Genomic DNA, 19,869 nt, shown 5'->3' on the forward strand with positions numbered 1-19,869 from the left:
TGTAGTTTTTATTATTTGAAGAAAAGATTCCTAAGGAAATAAATTCAATATAGAATTATATATACGAAGAGGCTAGGCGTTTAAATATAAACAAGTAAATAGCAGTATGTTGGGCCTTTGAATACCCTCTACCATATGGAACGAATTTGGAAAAAAATTAAATCCATTAAAAATTATGTTATCTTAAAAATAGCGAATATAGAAAGTCGCCGGTATATTTGGGTCTATACGAAGACGTGGACCCCTGCATAGGCATCATTTGACACATTCAAATATGAGATTTGAAAAAAAAACGGTGAATAATGTAGCTAAAATCGTAAAAATACCGTATATACGAAGGTACCGTTATATGGGCCCTATACCGTTGTATGGGGTCTATACGATATCGAGAAACAAGGCAAATATCTTCCACATTTTATATTTTCAAAATGTTTAACTTTTGTGGGGGAGGCACGTGAATGAGTGAACCGATATTGATTATTTTCGCGTGTGATTGATGATTTGATAGTTTTGAACTTTTGTGAGCGATAATTTTATTCTGAATTTTTTTTTTTTTTTTCAATATTGCGATTACGTGCTAATTTTAGAAAGTAACACAAGAAGTGAATCGTTTTCATACTTGATCCCGAAATACCTTAGGCAGCATAGTACCTGGCATAAGCCCTATATGAATATTATGGTGGGGAACCAAAATGTATACTCCCTTCGATTTCAGTAGGAATTATTATACCATCCGCTATATGGAGAATATATTACATTTTAGAACCTCGAAATAGACACTGGAAAGTTTATATATAACTGATCGGTATAAGATTTTGCGTCCTTTTAGCCATGTCCTTCTGACTTTGCGAATCACTCTAACGACAGGCCCACTTTTTTGTGTAGCCCCATAAAAGGTTACTATCCGATATTCGGTATTTGGTTGATTGTAGGCACTGATTTTTCAAGTTCGGTGGCAGATACGTGTTTATCCAGATCCACGTTTTCGTTTAACATCTCTAAATATTCGTCGTAGACCCCACGGTGTGATAAAAAAAAAAAACTGCAACAAATTCAAACGCCATAATTTTTACATGTTTTTTTTTTTCAATTTTATTGAATGAAAGCAACAAATGTCGGAAATAGCATCAAATTTTAGAATAAGAGTGGATTTGTTCGAATTGGCCACCTTTGGCACGAATTATGACCTTCAAACGGCCAATGAAACCGTTACACGCTGCCCGAATATTGCTCTGCGGTATTATGGCCAATTCCGGGCGAAGCACTTGCCTGAAGTGATCGACACTTTGGTATTTTTTAGTGCCAACAATGCTTTCCAAAATACTCCAGACACAATAGTCCAACGGATTGGTATCCGGAGATTTTGGTAGCCATTGTGCGCTGGAAATGAAGCGAGGAACCTCATCTTGTAACCATTGGGTGGTGCTAACTCCGGTTGGAATGCCCAATGTCTGCGGCCAAAATGTTTGCGTGCCCAAGGCTTCAATACACCCTCCAGAATATTTTCGCGATAATATTCGGCATTTATTCTAATGCCACGGTCGATTAATACGAGCGGAGAGCGACCATCGGCTGTTGTGGCGGCCCACACCATCACCATCTGGTGGCCAACCAAAGGTACTTTTGGAATATCAATGGCTTTATCCTGAGCTAATTTTTCAATATTTGCGAATGGAATATTGCGATATGTTCAGCTCACGAGCCATTTTTCGGCCACTGCGACGCGGGTTTCAATCAAGTCGCTTCTTTACTTTTCGAACCATTTCTGCTGATGTTGCTGTTTTCCTCCGTCCGCTTCCTTGACGTCGGGCTGGTAGAGACACAAAAGATTTATTCACATTTAAATGCTGAAGTGCTCTAACAATAGCTACTTGTGGGTTTCCAGCCAAATATAAAGAAATCACGCTTGAGTTCCATCACGAATCACTATTTTTCTGGAAAATTCTCACCAAAATCCTTTTATACGTTTGTAAACAATATACGGAGCAGTCACTGGAATAATTATAACAGCTGTCGGACGAGTGACTTAGAAATGACAGCAGTCTAAAATCGGCTGCAGCTTTTTCATCTCACCCTGTATATTTTTGATCAACATTAAATTCTAAGTCGATATAACAATGTCCGTCTGTCTATTGAAATCACGATATTGTGTCTAGAATGGTTGGTATTAAAAATGAGATATATCGGCTCAATGAGGGACATTTTGTCACATTGTTGCACGGATTTGTCTAAAAAATTGGTATTTGTAGGTCATAATTGGTTCTAGCTCTGGTGGCAGAACCCGCCAATGTTGACCATTTGTGGAGGACTAAACGGTCTGACCATTAGAAGACCTAGTTTGCGTAAAATCTAATGATACTTTCTCTTTCTAGAAGGTAAATTATTTTCTTTGAAAATTTTGACCTTTTGTGGGGGTTCTCGATCTAAGTTTGATAACAATATTACGATGAACCAAGTTTGAACCCAATCAGATACTCCCTTCAAGAGTTCTCGTACGCACCAGCCAGCCAGACGGACGGATAGACATCCCAAGATCGACTCCATATGGCCAAAGATATCCAGGGTCTAAAACCGTTGTTTCGATTAGGCACGTTTTGGCCGTATCATATGATTTATACCCACTGTATCATATAATTTACTACATACAAAAAAATTATTCTTTGCACAGAAAAAGAAGGAGCATCCGTCTTTGCTCCGACTTTGCAAATCCTAATATTTGCATAAGTGCAAGGTCAGGTGCGAAAATGGAAAACATCGTTCCACTCCATTTAGTACCTTCGTACAAGTCATATATATATCTACATATTTCTCTCAACCAGAAAACTAAGGTGAATATGGAATTTACGATTTCCCATATACTTCGATATAAATGTTGGATTTTCTTGTAATTTTGCCCATATTAATATTTTTATCTGTATACCTGGTAAATCACGCACATTTCAATATTTTCTAAAAATTATCACACATCTCATATAAAGTATAACCAATATATTCCAAACCTGGCACGTTGTTATATTAATATCACATTTATTTAGGTCCGATACAAAATGGACAATATTGGACCATTCCTTCAAAACCTACTGAATAGAGGGTCAAACATTTGAATAATCATAACAAAAGTCAAAATATATTTGAATAATCAAACATTATCTGAGGGTATACATCTGTTGGCAAAACCGACTGATACTTTTTAACTTGTTGAATTTACATTTTAAATAAAATTTTATTTCCAAATTAAACCGTTTAAATTCGAATTCAGCGTATGTCTTCTAATCAGCATTATTGGTGTCTTAGTTTAGTAATTATTATAAGGATATGAAATACGTTATATTTATATATATATATATAGAATATACGTAACATTTTATATGATTTTATTAAAATATAATGTTTTTTACATAGATGTTAATAATTTATTAAAAAAAATATAAAAAATAAATAAAATTATAATATAAGGCAGAAAATTAGCTGAAAAAAGTCGCACAAAATTAAAAAAAAAAGAAAAACAATGTAAAAAATGAAACTTAAGATTTTCATTTAAAACCCATTCTCTGATAACAACCCAACTAATATTGAAACCATGTCTGCAAAGAAACTTCTTAAAATTGTTCGAAGTCAATTTAATAAGAAATCTGAACAAGATTTAGGAACTTTTAATGCGTATTGAAAATTATATACCGCTAACCGAATAAAATGCATACTTATCCCAATAAAAAATTTATGAAAAATAGACAACCACCATAGAGCGTATAATAAAATATAATATTATAAAACACTAAGCTACAGCTTCACTCCAAAATACCCAGTTAAACTAATAATTTATACCGATTTCCATTTTTAGACCAAAACAAAAAAAAAAAAATTGCTTTAAATATTTTTTCGTATGAAGTCTTATTTTTTGTACTAAATGTAAGTTACATATATTATGAAAACAAAAATACTGAACTTATGGAATAAAACAACAACAACAACAATTTTATATTTATGTACGCTAGCTATGTAAGCTGTTTTTTTTAAATAATAAACAAAAATAACATTTAAGTATAAGATGAAGACGAAGAAGAATGATAAGAACAAGAATAATTTTTTGATATTATGAAACTGAAGGTTTGCAAAACAAGACAAAAAGAAAAAACATACAAGCTTACTAAAATAAAATAAGTTTTTAATAAAACAAACGTTGATTTGAGAGGCAACCTATTTTGTGTAATAAAATAAAATAAAAAATGGAAATACAAAATAAATCCACTGTTTTTTTATTTTCTTTCGTAAGATTTGGGCCGATGCATGGTAGAAGAATGCAAGTAGTCGCATCGCATCGCAGTAGCTGGGACAAGGAACTGGCAAACCAAGTTTGGAATTGAAAAATTTTGAATGAAAAATGATTCAAATTTGTAACAAGTAAAAAAGCAGCTATGTTCGGCCGGGCCGAACTTTTAATCCCCTCCACCTTTGGAAGGAAATTGAAATATTTCAAAGAACTTCCGAAAACTACCACTTTAATGAAAACTGGTACATGGACCTGCTTACGAAATTTGTTGTCATGGGCTGTAGTACCCATTACGAGCTTCAAATACCAAATTTGAAACATTTCCGGTGAATAATGTAGCTAAAATCATCAAAGTACCGAATATCGGGATATACCGTTATATTGGGGATATACGACAACGTGAACCTACATACGAATTTTTTGTGTCATTGTTACAATTCCGGTGAATAATTTCGCACAAATCATAAAAATACCGAGTACTGGGACGTACCGTCATATGGGGGCTATACGAAAACGTGGACCTGCATACACAAATTTTTTTCATAGGCTGTAGCACCCATTACTAAATTCAAATACGAAATTTTTTACAATTCCGGTAAGTAACGTCGCTGAAATCATGAAAATACCGAATATCGGGAGGTACCGTTATTTAGGTGGTATGCGAAGACGTGGACCTGCAGTACCCATTATGAACTTCAAATACGAAATTTTCAATAATTCCGGTAAATAATGTCGTTAAAATCATGAAAATACCGAATATAGGGAGGTACCGTTATATGGGGGCTATACGAAAACGTGGACAGACATTTACGAACTTAACCTGTCTACTGGTAAACTAAGCATGTATACAAAATTTTAGCCAACAGACAGACGGACAGACAGATGGGCATCGCTAGATCGTCTAAGGATTTTACGCTGATCCAGAATATATATACTTTGTAGGGTCTATTATAAATATTACGAGGACTTACAAACGGAATGACAAAATTTAATATACCGTCAATAAAATGGTTGGGGATATAAAAATTGTTCAATTGGCGTCGTATAGGAATAATTTCGTATATGACAGTTTTAGGTGAATATATTGTGATCACGAAAGGGCAGGTTAGTTAATACTTATAGTATGCTTTTAGGATGATGTGTAACGTTTGTTTGTTAGACCCTACAAAGTATATATATTTTGGATCAAGTCGATTTAGCGATGCCGTCTGCTAGTCTGTTGTGATCGCCCTATCTTTCGAACGAATTGACATAGAAGACTAAAATTTTGCACAATAGGCATGTTAAGTAGGTCCACGTTTTCGTATAGCTCTGATAAAACGATGCCTTCCAATATTCTGGATTTTGATGATTTCAGCGAAATTATATTCCAGAATTTTCCGTTCGTAGTACGTAATCAGTACTACAACTTATGACTAAAAATTGCGTCATCGTCTTAGTATAGCTTCCGTATAACTTTGTTCATTTAAACCGACGAATATTTTTTAAAGAAGGTATTAAAAGTTGTGTGCTTTTTATACCCTTCACCATATATAGTATGGATGGTATATTAAGTTCGTCATTCCTTTTGTAACTCATCGAAATAATAATTTGAGACCCAACAAAGTATATATATTCTTGATCAGCGTAAAATTTTAAGATAGGAAGCTAAAATTTTTCACAGATCAATATTTTGTCTGCAGGCAGGTCAAGTTCGAAGATGGGCTATATCGGTTCACGATATCATATAGCCCCCTTACATCGGTACCACCCGATTTTCGGTATTTTGATGATTTTAGCGAAATACATACTAGAAGTTCTTTCTAAGCACTTTACCCCCTGGAAGAGAAATGTTTATATAAGTCCACGATATCGTGTAGCCCACATACAACGGTACCCCCGATATTCGATATTTTGACGATTTTGGGGACATTATTCACCGGAGTTGTTTCAAATTTCGTGTTTAGAATTCGGAATAAGTACTATTGCCTATGACAAAAAAAAATCCGTATGCAGGCCTACGTTTCCGTATAGCCTCCATGTAACGGTACCTCCTAATATTCTATATTTTGATGATTTTTGCAACATTATTCACCGGAGTTCTTTCAAATTTCGTATTTGTATTTAATAATGAGTACTTAAACCTGAGACAGAAAATTGCTTATGCATGTCCGGGTCTTCGTATATCCCCCATATATCGGTACCTCCCCATATTCGGTATTTTGATGATTTTACGACGTTATTCACCGGAATTGTTTCAAATTTGGTATTTGAAGTTCGCAATGGATACCACAGTCTATGACAGGTGCAGGTCCACCCTGCACAGACAATCTCCTGTCTTCGTATTTGTCTTTCGATATTTGGTATTTTAATGATTTTAGCGACATTATTCACCGTAGTTGTTTCAAATTTCGTATTTAGAATTCGTAATGGGTACTACAGCATATGACATAAAAAATTATGCAAGTTCACGTCTTCGTAAGGCCTAGATATAACGGTACCCCCTAATATTCGGAATTTTTCCGTATTTGAATACCCCAAAATAACGGTAAATTCTATTTTAAAAGAATTGTTAACGAATTTTTTTGAGAAAATGTTCAAATTTATTTAATTTGGTGGTTTTCAAAGTTCGGCTCGACAGAACTTACTGCTTTTTTACTTGTTTTATTAATATTTTTCCAAAGACTTTCTGAAAGAATCGTGGATTTTTTTTATATTTTTATATACTTCTCTACCAGGAATTGTAGATTTTTGTAAATATATATACCTTCGATTCTCCTTGGTAGAGAATAAAGCTTTTTTTTATAAAAAAAAAACTTTTGCCACACACTGTGAAGAATTTTCCACAAACTCGTTGGCAAAGAATCACGATTTTTTTAAGTGCATGAAATATTCCTTGATTAATAATCGCGGTTTTTTCTAAGTTATGTTACAAGGCTGCCTGAACAAAAACAATGGGGTTTTTAAGTATTATCAAAAATACCTTTCAAAGAATCGGATTTTTTAAGGGCTGCTGATTTTTTAATATTTTTCAAAAATTCTCAAGCAAATTTTTGAATTTTAAAAATATTTCTTATGTTCTCTTGGAAAAAATATTTTGTGGATTAATAAAAGTTAATGATCTCCACTTAAAAATCGTAGATAATAACATAAAATGAATGGCCCCTTTACAAAAAACATATAAATTAAAAAAAAAAAAACGTTATATGACTGAAACATCTTGGTTTTTGAACATTATTTTGTCTTGGCTTTCAATATATAAAATCGACGTATTTAAAATTTTTTCTAATTTTGTTCAAAATATCGTAAGTTTTTTTTTTAAAGAAATTCTGGAGGTAAATCGTAATTTTTAAAATAAATTAACTCATCTTATAATTCTGTAGATTAAGGATTTTTAAAATAATTTTTAAGATTACCGGGTGAAAATGCGTGGTTTGCTTAAGAAAATGTATTTCAAAACATTTGGGAAAAAATCACTTGAGTTATTCAGGAATTGTTACATTAAGTTTCGCTTTTTTAAATTATTTACTAGCAAAAATAGTAAATTTTGTGTATAAAATTTAACAAAAACAAATTTAACGGAACAAGCCGTTTTTATAGCCTTAGCCAATGACTGGGTTCAAGAAAACATTACTAAAATCCACATTCCATATGACCGAATACATTTCAACATTAGCTGCTAAAAGATATTAAATTTTTATATTATAGTCATAGTCACATCATTATCAGTCTCAATTTTCTCAAAGAGAGCTGTTATTCCGAAAAATAAACTAAAGGCCGCCATCTACATTTTGATATTGAACAAATGAAAGATTTAATCTTATATACAAATTTATAAGCATACTTTTAGGAGGTCAAGTATTTTAAAATACGACGCTATGAAATAGCGAAATCAAGATATAGACTAAGTATGTCTAATTTTTACCCCGCTCGGCAGATGTCAGCAAGTCAAATCATTGGGCTAGCAAAGTCACTCCGAAATAGTAACTACGACAACATTATATATATTAAACATTATACATATTAAACATAAAATAAGCCATTGCCCAATTTTAAGTTGAAAAATAATTATAATAATTGTAAATCATAATAAAACAAGTAAGCAAAGGCAATAGTCGTGCGGGCCGACCATGTGATACCCTACAACACTACAATAAGTGAGAAGCCCCCTCATGTCTAAACCCATTTTGGAAGATTTCGCTTTTGAAATTATATCACGGAGCACTGCCCAGATATTACCCTTAGCATTTTGATCATGGACATTTTCCCAATATTTATGCACTCCGTCATGCTGTTAGTTTTTGTGGTCCATTTTCAGCTAAATATAATCCAATGGTCATCCAAAATGCTAGAATTCTTCACTGTGCTTAACTATCTTCTCAAGCGTGTCGATTGGCTTCAATTGTGTGATCAGTATTTTTTTCTGTTTTGGGTTCAATTGAACCCCTCAATATATTGTGATCATCTCCAAAAGCAATTTCGTTATATTCGTCAACGAAATCAGCAGAAAAAACGACAGAAGTTCGCCTATTGTGTATTTCGGATATCGCCTGTAAGTAATGTTGTCTTAAATTCTAACTTCATGCAAGATTTCGTGTCCTTTGGTTTCTATTTGTGACCTTTATAACGACTGCAAAATCAGGGACATTTTGAGTTGCTGGTCCATTTCAACCCCTAAATATATTTCGGACATCTTTGAAAACAATAGGCTTAGCTCTTCTAAGCCTAACACTACCTTTGTCAAAAATTTCGTGGGGATCGAACGATAATTGCAATCTGTATATAAATAATAACCCCAACCTGTTTTGTAAAGAGCAAAAATGTTACAAAATATACACTTCAATATTTTAAGTCGAATTGAAAAAATCGCATGCGATAAAAAATATGGAAAAATAAAAAAATGTCACAAAATACTACAAAATCTATATTAACATCATTATTTGTATCTTTTTAAGCGATTTTTTTAGATTTTATACTTTTATGCCAAAAAGGGCATTCTAAATTTACAACATTTGTCAAAATCGCTCCAGCCATTCTGGAGATATAAGCATTCTAGCTAACATCCCCTTCCTTTGTATATAAACATTGTATATATTTCGCTATATATATCCGATATTTTAACTATTGGCATATACGTAACGGTCAGAATTGACCTGTTCGTCTATTTGTGATTTCGCCGGCATTAAAAATATTCGCGGTTTAATGGAAAATTTGAGTTTTATTTATCACAAATGCTATGGACTATTTCAACCACTAAATGTTACCCGATGACCATCATAATTGGAAGACTTCTACCCAGCCCTAACCTCTAGCCCCATGCTAACTTCCACGTCGATTGGTCTATAATTGTGACCTGTAGATCAACTTCAAAATCAGGAAATTTTTCAGTTTTTGGTCCATTTCAACCCCTAAATATAATGCGATCATCTCCAAAAGATATAGGGTTCTATTCTGAGCCTAGCCCCACCTACATTCTAAATTTCGTGAAGATCGGGCCATAATTGCGACCTGTAGAGTGATTACAAATTAACATGGACAGACGTAAAGGACGGACGGACATACATAGCTAGATCGACTCAGCTCGGCGAGATAGGAAGATCCATATATACTTCCCTATGTGGGAAATCAATATTTCGTGGTGTTATATAATTTTTGGCCCAATCAAACTTATAATACCCCCAGCACATAGTGTTGTAGGGTATAAATACTCTGTATGAGTAATTTGAGAATTGAGAATACACACATTATGACAGACCTCTATTGAAATGCTGCTGAAACGGAAAATATACTCCAATTTGCAAGGACGCACGGACATACATAGCTAGATCGACTCAGCTCGGCGAGATAGGAAGATCCATATATACTTCCCTATGTGGGAAATCAATATTTCGTGGTGTTATATAATTTTTGGCCCAATCAAACTTATAATACCCCCAGCACATAGTGTTGTAGGGTATAAATACTCTGTATGAGTAATTTGAGAATTGAGAATACACACATTATGACAGACCGCTATTGAAATGCTGCTGAAACGGAAAATATACTCCAATTTGCTCCAACTAAGCAACTCCTAATATTTGCGTCAGTCCTAGGTAAGCTGCGAAAATGGACAATGGAAAGGGTTAACATTTTGAATGATTATAACTCTTATTAGAAGTGATGTAAGAGTCCTATTGACTTCAAATTGATGTTGTGCAATATTTTTACTAAGCCATTTTTTGGTGTGAATATAGAATTTGTAAGAGTCAAAATAATTTTGCCCATATAAATTTAATTATCAGAATAGAAGCCTATTTCTTTTGGAGATGATCGCCAAATGTTTAGGGGTTGAAATGGACCAAATACTCAAAAATGTCGGATTTTGCAATCGACGCGGAATTTCGCATGTAGCTAGAGTTTAGGGAAGAAGCCTACCAATTTGGGTGGTCATCGGATAATATTTAGCGGGTAAAATAGACCATATCTTTTGTGTTGAAAAAATTCAAAATTTTTCACTAAACCGCGAATATTTTAAATACCGGTGAAATCACAAAGCCATGACAAGGTTACTTCTGACCTTTACATTGATGTTAACAACCAACAAATCGGATATATAGCAAATATATGCGATATATATATGTCTATCAAAGAAGATATGCTTGAAAGATCTCATATATGTCGAGAACGGCTGAACTGATTTCGACAGTTCTCATTAATTCAGAATGGCCTCATGGCAGGAAACAAAAAACGTCTAAAAAATCGCATAAAAATATCTCTCTAGAGATGAAAATATTGATTTTTTAACATTTTCTCATATTTTTTCCAATTTGTCATATTTTTGGCATATTTTCATTTTGAATTAAACATTTGGTAATATTTCTACAGCCAACAAAACTAAGTAGTTAGGATATCAGGATATCATATACAGATCGCATTTATGGCCCGATCCTTACGAAATTTTGCATGGGGATAAGATGAGGGTCAGAATAGAAGCCTACTCTTTTTGGAGATGATCGCCATATATTTAGGGGTTGAAATGGACCAAAAAACTGCAAAATTGTCAGCAGGTCGTAATTATCGCCCTATCCTCATGCACATTTGAATGGGGGTTACCGGACATTGCAAAAGCCTAGCAGTTTTGGATGGCCATCCTAAAATATTCAATGTGTGAAATAGTTTGCCAACTTTTGTAGACAAAATACGAAGATGTACATTCCAGTGACTTTTTGGAGAATTCACAAATACTGGAAAAACGAACTTCTGACTATTTCGTTAACGCTGATTTCGTTGAAGAACATAGTCAAATGGCTGTATCTCATATAGATGCGTTTCTGTCAAAAACCAATAATAAATGTTAATCTTTTGCCACTTCTGAGAGATTATAGGTCTTTGGGAAATATTGGTTCCAGATCTAGGAAAACCATTTAAATTAGTTTAAGTTGCTATTATTCGAAAATTAGTGAACGAAACCTGATGGTTTTCTTTTATTATTTGTCACAATATCTTGTGGAATTCTTTCGAGTATCTCTCCTATATAAACTGTATCGTTTATTATAGTGTTGTAGGGTATTCAACGGTCGGCCCCGCTCGACTGTAGCCTTTGCTTACTTGTTTTTATCTGCATCAGATCAATTATGAAAACGGAATAGTTCGGTAACTATATCCTGCAAGCCCAGCACATTTCAACCTTTTCAAAAATTATCACATATCTGATGGATGAAGTAGATGATATAGTCCAAAACTGCCACACTATAATATTTATATCATATTTATTTAAGTCCCATAGGAAATGGACAACATTGGCCCATTCCTTTGGAACCTACCCCATAGAGGGTCAACAATTTAAATAATCATAACGAAGTCAATCTATATTTAAATAATCGAACATTGGCTGAGCGTATTCATCTGTCGGCACTGATACTTTTTAACTTGTTAAACTATGCCTTTGTTTGGCCTATGGGTTTGGGGAGGAAAATTCTGATATTTTAGTGGCGATTCTGTGGTTTCTTGGTCCACCATTCTATGGAGGGTATATTAACTTAGTCGTTTGCCGTTTGTAACTCTTCGAAATACTCATGATAGATCCTACAAAGTATTTACAGGGTGAGACAAAAAAAACTGCAACAAAATCAAACGCCATCATTTTTACCTTTTTTTAAATTTTATTAAATGAAAGCAAAAAAAGTCGGAAATAACATCAAATTTTAGAATAAGTTTAGGTTTGTTCGTATTGGTCACCTTTGACACGAATTATGGCCTCCAAACGGCCAATGAAACCATCACATGCTGCTCGATTGTTGCTCTGTGGTATTTTGACCCATTCCCGGCGAAGCGCTTGCTTGGTGTGATCGTCACTTTGGTATTTTTTCAGTGCCAAACTTGCTTTCTAAAATACTCCAGACACAATAGTCCAACGGATTGGTATCCGGAGACATTGGTGACCATTGTGCGCTGGAAATGAAGTGAGAAACCTCATTTTGTAACCATTCTTTGGTGGTGCGTGCTGAGTGCGATGGTGCTGAGTCCTGTTGGAATGTCCAAGGTCTGCGGCTAAAATGTTTGCGTGCCCACGCCTTTAATACACCCTCCAGAATATTTTCGCGATTATTCAGCATTTATTCCGATGCCACAGTTGATTAATACGAGCGGAGAACGATCATCGGCTGTTATGGTAGCCCACACCATCACCATGGCGGTTCTGGTGGCCAATCGAAGTTACACATTATCAGCTAACCTCTTTGACAAGTAAACACGATCATTTTGTTTGTTTACAAACTGCTGGACAACGAATGTTTTCTCATCGGAGAAAACCAAATTCGGCAGTTCACCACTTTCGGCCAAGCGAAGCAACTCTTTAGCTCTTTTGAGCTCGGTGTAAGTTCTTGCACTTTTTGGAATTTCAATGGCTTTACCCCGAGATCATTTTTCAATATTTGTCAAATGGAATATTGCAATATGTTCAGCTCACGAGCCATTTTTCGGCCACTGCGACGCGGGTTTCGATCAAGTCACTTCTTTAATTTTCGAACCATTTCTGCTGATGTTTCTGTTTGTACGCTTGTAAACAATATAATGAGCTGCCACTGGAATAATTTTAACAGCTGTCGAATGAGTGGCTTGGAAATGACAGCAGTCTGAAGTTGGTTGCAGTTTTTATACCCTCCACCACACATAGTATGGAGGGTATATTAAATTCGTCATTCCGTTTGTAACTCATCGAAATAATCATTTTAGACCCAAAAAAGTATATATATTCTTGATCAGCGTAAAATTCTAAGCCGATTTAGCCATGTCCGTCCGTCTGTTGTAATCACACGCAGGTCAAGTTCAAAGATGGGCTATATCGGTCCACGATATCGTATAGCCCCAATATAACGGTACCCCCCGATATTCGGTATTTTGATGATTTTAGCCACATTTTTCAATGGAATTGACTGAAATTGTACACAAGAGGTTCTTTGTGAGCAGTTTACCCCTGACATTTATAGCTTAACGATATCGTATATCCCCCATATAACGGTACTCCCGATATTCGGTATTTCGATGATTTTAGCCATATTTTCCTATGGTATTGTCTGAAAATCCACACAAAGAGTTCTTTGAGAGCACTTTAACCCCTAAAAGGTAATTGTCTATATAGGTCCACAATATCGTATATCCCCCATATAACGGCACCTTCCGATATTAGATATTTTAAAGATTTTAACAGAATTTTTAATTGCCATATAACGGCAACTCCCTTTATTCGGTATTTCGAGGAGGATATTATTCGCCGGAATCGTTTCAAACTTCGTATTTGTAGTTCTTGATGGGTACTACAACCTATGGCAGAAAACTGTATATGTAGAACCACTTCTTCGTATAGCCTCAAATTTACTGCACCTCCCAATATACGCTACTTTTATGAATTTAGAGGCATTATAGACCAGAATTGTTTCAAATTTCGTATTTAAAGTTCGTATACAGGTCCACGTCTTCGGTTTTTCATTTAAGCGGTATTTTTCGGAATTTTTGCAATTTTTCAAGTTCCTTTCAAATGGTGGAGGATATTAAAAGCTCGACTCGGTCCGAAACTATACTGCTTTTTTACTTGTTATTCATTTCGAGTGGTTTTTTTCTCCAAGTGTTTTTTCTCGAATTTAAGAATTTGGGCTCTGAATTTTCAATGAACGTAAGTATTCTCCCCCCGAATCCCATTCTTTGTGCTGAAGAAATTTCAATACCTTTATTTATTTAAAAACGAAACAAATATTTATTAATATTTATTATAAAATAAAAAATAATAGAATTTTAGGACCGACATGAATTCTATGAACTCTTTTCATTTTTTTCAATATTCAATTAATACTTAACATTAACATTTCAAATGCATATTGTTGTAATATTTTAAAATAAAATCTATTATGTTTTATGTTATTAAAAAAATTAAAAATATCATTTTTTATTCTTATAAAATATTTAAAAAAAAACTCCTCTACATTCAGTTCATGTCATTTTTAATGGCTTTCAACAAATGGAACATCTCGTTCATTTTACTTTCGATATTACGCAGACGATTTTCCGTATCCTGCATCCTTTTGCGGTTTTCCATTTTGATGGTTTTCTGTTCCAAAACAGCCATGGCCAATTTCACGGTGCGACGATCCATTTCCGAACATTTGTTGGTGATGCATGAACAGAGACAGGGTAGAAATTGTACGGGAGCATCCAGAAGTTTCTTGACCTTGTCGCCATCGTTCGATGGCAACGGGTGGAAGGAGTTATTTTTCAATTGGACACCCAGTTCTTTCATTTCATAGGTATCGTCGACGGGTATGAAAATTTTATTACTGTCATTCGGCAATATGGCAATGTGACGATAATTCGGATAGATGTTCATTAGGCGACGGCATATCGAACGGAATGGCTCATGATTGACAATGAAACTGGAACGTTCCGAACGGCCGGTAAGTACCTCCTCGTAACGCGTCAACAGCTGGGTGCGACAAATGGCACCGTTCAACTCGGCCTGGCCCTTGATGGCTTGTGTATCGCTCACGGCCAAACCATTGAGTAAATTGAAGAGCACAATTGTCATCAGGAAGACAAAGAGCAGGAAAAGCAAATAACTATAGAGTGTGTCGAACTGTAGATCACCAGCATCAAATTCACCCGTCAACATGACAATGGTCTTAATCATCGCGGCCAGCGGGTTGGAGAATTTATTGAAGTCATCGTCTTCGGGTGTAATGGGATTGCCATCCTCATCGACCTGGGGCTTGCCGAACAAAATGTAAAAACATAAACTGAAGGTGATGACAAAAATCGAATAGAGAGTGAAACTTTTGAGGAAACTCTTACAGACGGCCTCCAACATGAGCATGTGCGTGGAAATGGAAAGGACGGGTAGCGAGCCAACCAGCAGACACAGTTCCACGGCTATTAGAAGCATGGTAAAGACGGCTATGATCCTCTGCGTCTCATGATCATAGGTGGGTTCAGTGCACGTCATAATGGCCAGGATAATTAGCACCACTTCCATGTAATTGGTTGCCGAACGGAAATAGTGCACCGGTGACATAACAAATTGTATGGCCTCGCGCAGTATCATATAGAAGATGCCCACCCAGGAGATGAGACCAAAAATCACCGTGGCAGCATTCGAATCACTTTCGCGGAACTTCAGCACCGTATGGGCTATAATCGATACGGCAAAGAAGAAGTAGAGCAGGAAATTGATATAGAAAATCGTTGAGAGGCGGTGCCATTTGAGGAAGAGGAAACTCGTGACCAGCGGATGTTGCAGTAGATGACGGTGTTCCTTAGACTTGGCAATAAAGGCAATGGGTGCCATTTCCTCACGCAAGTGATGCTTCGCCTTGTGTTTCGCCTTGTTATCGCCCTGTGGCATGAGGTTCATAAAATTGACCAAAATCTCAAAGCTTTCATCACCCACCCGGGCGCCATTCGAACTAATGCAGTGATCGAAATGATCCTCCAACAGCTCAGGACTCATGCCATCGATGGGCAGCTCATTGAAACGACTCTTTACCCCAATGTAGGCACCACGCTTCAACAGCTCTCGTATGGCTTCGGTGTTGCGATATTTCACGGCATAGTGCAGGGGAGTGGAACGAGTCTTATCCATTTCGTTGATATCGATACGATCCGATTCCAACAGGGTATAGAAACATTTGCGATAATCGCAATATTCCTGGGCTGGTTGTTCGTTCATTTTTCGTATGACTGTTATCAAAGGATAATCGCGTAACCTCAATTCCAGATCTTCCAATTCCAGGAGTTTACGCAGAGCATGGCTGTTGCCGTAGATGGTGGCCACTTCCATGGGTGAGTTACCCTTTAGCACGGCATTATAATTCACTCCGCTGGCCAAAATCATGTCAAATGCTTCATTGTGACCCTTGCGTATGGCCTCCAGAAACAGAGGGACATTTTCATCCCTCAGAGTATTCTTTAGATTATCCTTATCCGAAATATTCAATTGATATTGGGGAAATTGTTCTTTGAATTTTTCCGTATCGCCACACTTAATGTAGGACAGCAGCTTTTCCATTGTTACCTCTGTGGTGCTGCGGGCCTCCGGCAAACGCAAGTCGGGATAAAGTTCTTCAAGTTTTTCTCTCAACTCTCCCTCACGATATGTGTCCAAATCAATGTCCGGGTATGACAAAAACATTTCCACAATTTCTCTTTTCTTGATGTCGTCCAATTTACGATTTCTCGCCACAAAATGCAATGGCGTGAAATCGGCCTGATTGGGTATATTCGGCGAGGCGCCATAGTCCAAAAGGCACTTCATGCACTCCTTGGCATTGCTGACATTTTCATTATTCAAATTCTTTGCCAATGAGTTGAGCGGCGTTAGCTCATGATATTTTTTGTCCACCATGACATTAGGATGCCTTAGCAGTGACCTTAAAATCTGTGGATCCTGGGAATCGGTGGCAAAACTAATTGCATATTTTACCAAATGGGGATTGCGCTGAAATGAGAGGTAGAATTACTTATATCATTTTGAGCAAAAAAAAGGTTTAGGAAAAACTTACATAGTTCGGACTACAACCCCTCTGCAGGCATTCCTCAACAAATTCTGCACAACCCGCTGTGCTGAGGGCCTTATCAAAAATGCTCAGATGATTGTTGTCTAGTCTCAAGGGATCGGCTCCCAAATCGAAGGCCACACGAAATTCTTTGATATTCTTATTGGCCAAGGCATCGGATAGTTGGGTCTGGAAGAGTTTTTATTTATTTATTCTTTTTTTTGTTAAAAAATGAATGCTGGCTAACTAACCTGTGGATCCATGACACATGAACTTATCTCAATTGAGTGATGTTTGTTCGACATTTTGTGTTTTTCTCACAGAGGTGGCAGGGATTACAGTCTCATACAGGCTTAAGTCACTAATCAAATTCTGAAAGCAAAACAGAGGAGGATAAAGAATAAATAATTAGATTTGATTGAATTTTAATTATGGACATATATTTAAATTAATGAAAAGAAACAAAATATTTTGGAAAAATTGACGGCTAATATTTATTGTTGAATCGGATACTTCGTCCGATTTCTATTAGATAATTGTTTTAGAAAAATAAATTAAACCGTTGTTGGGGAAAATAATTTGAACCTCTTTTGGTGTGGTAGCAGCTCCTGCAGCTGTGTCCGTTCTGACGCATGTCAATCTGGTTCTGCTTCTAAGTCGAGCCTCAAGGAGTATAGTAGGTTGAGTAGGTTTGGTTAGGCAGTGAAATTGATGTAGCGTGTCATGCTGGGCACATGTTCTTCACATTGCAGTCAATTCAGGCCCAATACGAACTGAGTCAGCCGCACCATCCGATCTTAATTGTGTCAAAACTACTCGTGTTTGTCGGGACAACTCCCGCTCTTCAGCTGCAATGACTGTGAGAACGCGTCATAGTGAATACCATTCAGTCCTGCATGTACTGTACTTCTCTCTCTTTTTCTCTCTCTCTCTCTCTAGATCTTGAAGGTCTTCAGCCCTTTGCTGACATGTGTTGAAATGGCGTGTATTTTCGAAATCCGTGTTGATGAACAGCTACTGGGAAACACTCTTTTATACTGGTGAGGAGTAATGCCTCAAGCGTATTTGCTACTGGTGACAAAAAAGATATCGGCCTGTATGAATCACATTTGCTGACATCCTTGCCAACCTTCAGTAGCGGAACTATCTTTCCCATGCATAGGGAACTATTAGCGTGGATAACGACTGGTTTATCCAGTTGCTTCAACATCACCATAGAGAATTCGTTAGGACCAATCACTTTGAATAACTTTGAGCCTCTGACTACATGTGCAACAACTTTCATTGTAAATTGTGGTCGTACCTTCTCGGCTGGGAGAGATCGAAAACGGCATGGGATCCTTCTGTTAGCCTCTCAATCTAGTTGTGGTCTAAAAATTGCCGGTAAAAATCGCTCGTGTACCTCTGGGATTTGTCACTTCGACTCTGTTATGTGAGACATATGTCCGATCATACTTTTTTTCCAGGATTCGAGAGCGATTTAACCGTTGCTCACAAGTTACTCCATTCGCTACTGATGTTGCAATGCTTCAGTTGCAATGCTAACCACTTTCCCCGCTTATGCTCGCCAACAAATCTGTTTACCTCCAAAGTAATATCATTGACTCTGAGATAATTTGGGTTGGTACGGCGAGGCAGGCATATAGCGAGCGGCTGCAGCCTTTGTGATGTCTCAGAAATACCTATGTAATGCCTGCACATCAGATGGGTTGGGCCTTTTAATTGAAGTAGCGTTTGGTATGTTCCTGAGCTTTTGTCAATTGAATTTCCCATGGTTAAGGGAAAAGCGGCGTTCAAAGACTAAGAAGTCGGGTAGTCTGTTGAGGGCGACGATAATGGGGAGGGGGTCTGAGTCTAAAGAACTGACGATCGATCATAATTTCTCAGGCCTGAATATGTCCGGTAAGCTGTGACGTACACCTATTAGTTTGCTCAGGCAACTCCATGCCGCTGGGGGAGGTACCAGAAAGACCTGCCGATACTGATAATTTTCGTACCTAACCTAAATCTTATATACATTTTATAATATGTGAAGTTCAACCAAATCCGATTTTCTGTACAGGAGTGGATCGATATTGCCTATCTCGGAACTTGATCTAAGATTGGTCAAAAAGCATAACGTTGTTCCAAGTTTGGACTCTTCGAATACTCACTCACAGCTGACTAGACAGATGTAAACCAATGCAACCAATTTCGTCCAATGAAACATGGAATGAAAAACGATTATTCCAATGAGTCATATAAGGCCATATCTAATGACAAACTCCATCTATAGTCATAAACTTGATGCTATAACAATTTCATATAAAGCGGAGGAGTACAGGAATTCTCACTAAGTACGAATCAGTGTCTGAATATAGAGACGGTATATATAATTTGATACTGTCATATCGGTCCACTCCTTCTGGTTCCACCATAAAAGTCCGACATTTTTAAACAACTATTTTACTGCACAAAAAGAGAAAGGATAAGTCGATTTTGTTCAAACTTTGAAAACACTAATTTTTTCATCAGTGCTAGCTCAGGTAAGAAAATTGACAATAGGGTCAAGTACCTCCCCCAAAAAGGGTCAAAATTTTGAATGATTATAACAATTATATA

At 36.3% G+C, this 19,869-nt stretch overlaps 1 protein-coding gene across 3 annotated transcripts in view; it reads right to left on the reverse strand.

Annotated features, from left to right (window-relative positions):
- Positions 1-14,498: 14,498 nt before the first annotated feature.
- The window catches only part of LOC101887888 (transient receptor potential cation channel protein painless), a 74,326-nt gene continuing 68,955 nt past the window's right edge, over positions 14,499-19,869 (reverse strand). For all 3 annotated transcript variants that reach the window (XM_005178140.4, XM_011292036.3, XM_005178141.4), the window contains exons 3-5: positions 17,520-17,640; positions 17,275-17,457; positions 14,499-17,210 (exon numbers count right to left, since the gene is read on the reverse strand). In XM_005178140.4, the coding sequence (XP_005178197.1) occupies positions 14,709-17,210; positions 17,275-17,457; positions 17,520-17,573 (2,739 nt within the window). In that variant the 5' untranslated portion in view covers positions 17,574-17,640 and the 3' untranslated portion in view covers positions 14,499-14,708. The remainder of the gene's footprint in view (positions 17,211-17,274; positions 17,458-17,519; positions 17,641-19,869) is intronic.

The sequence above is a fragment of the Musca domestica genome, unplaced genomic scaffold, assembly GCF_030504385.1.
Source record: "Musca domestica strain aabys unplaced genomic scaffold, Musca_domestica.polishedcontigs.V.1.1 48, whole genome shotgun sequence".
Classification (NCBI taxonomy): Eukaryota; Metazoa; Arthropoda; class Insecta; order Diptera; family Muscidae; genus Musca; species Musca domestica.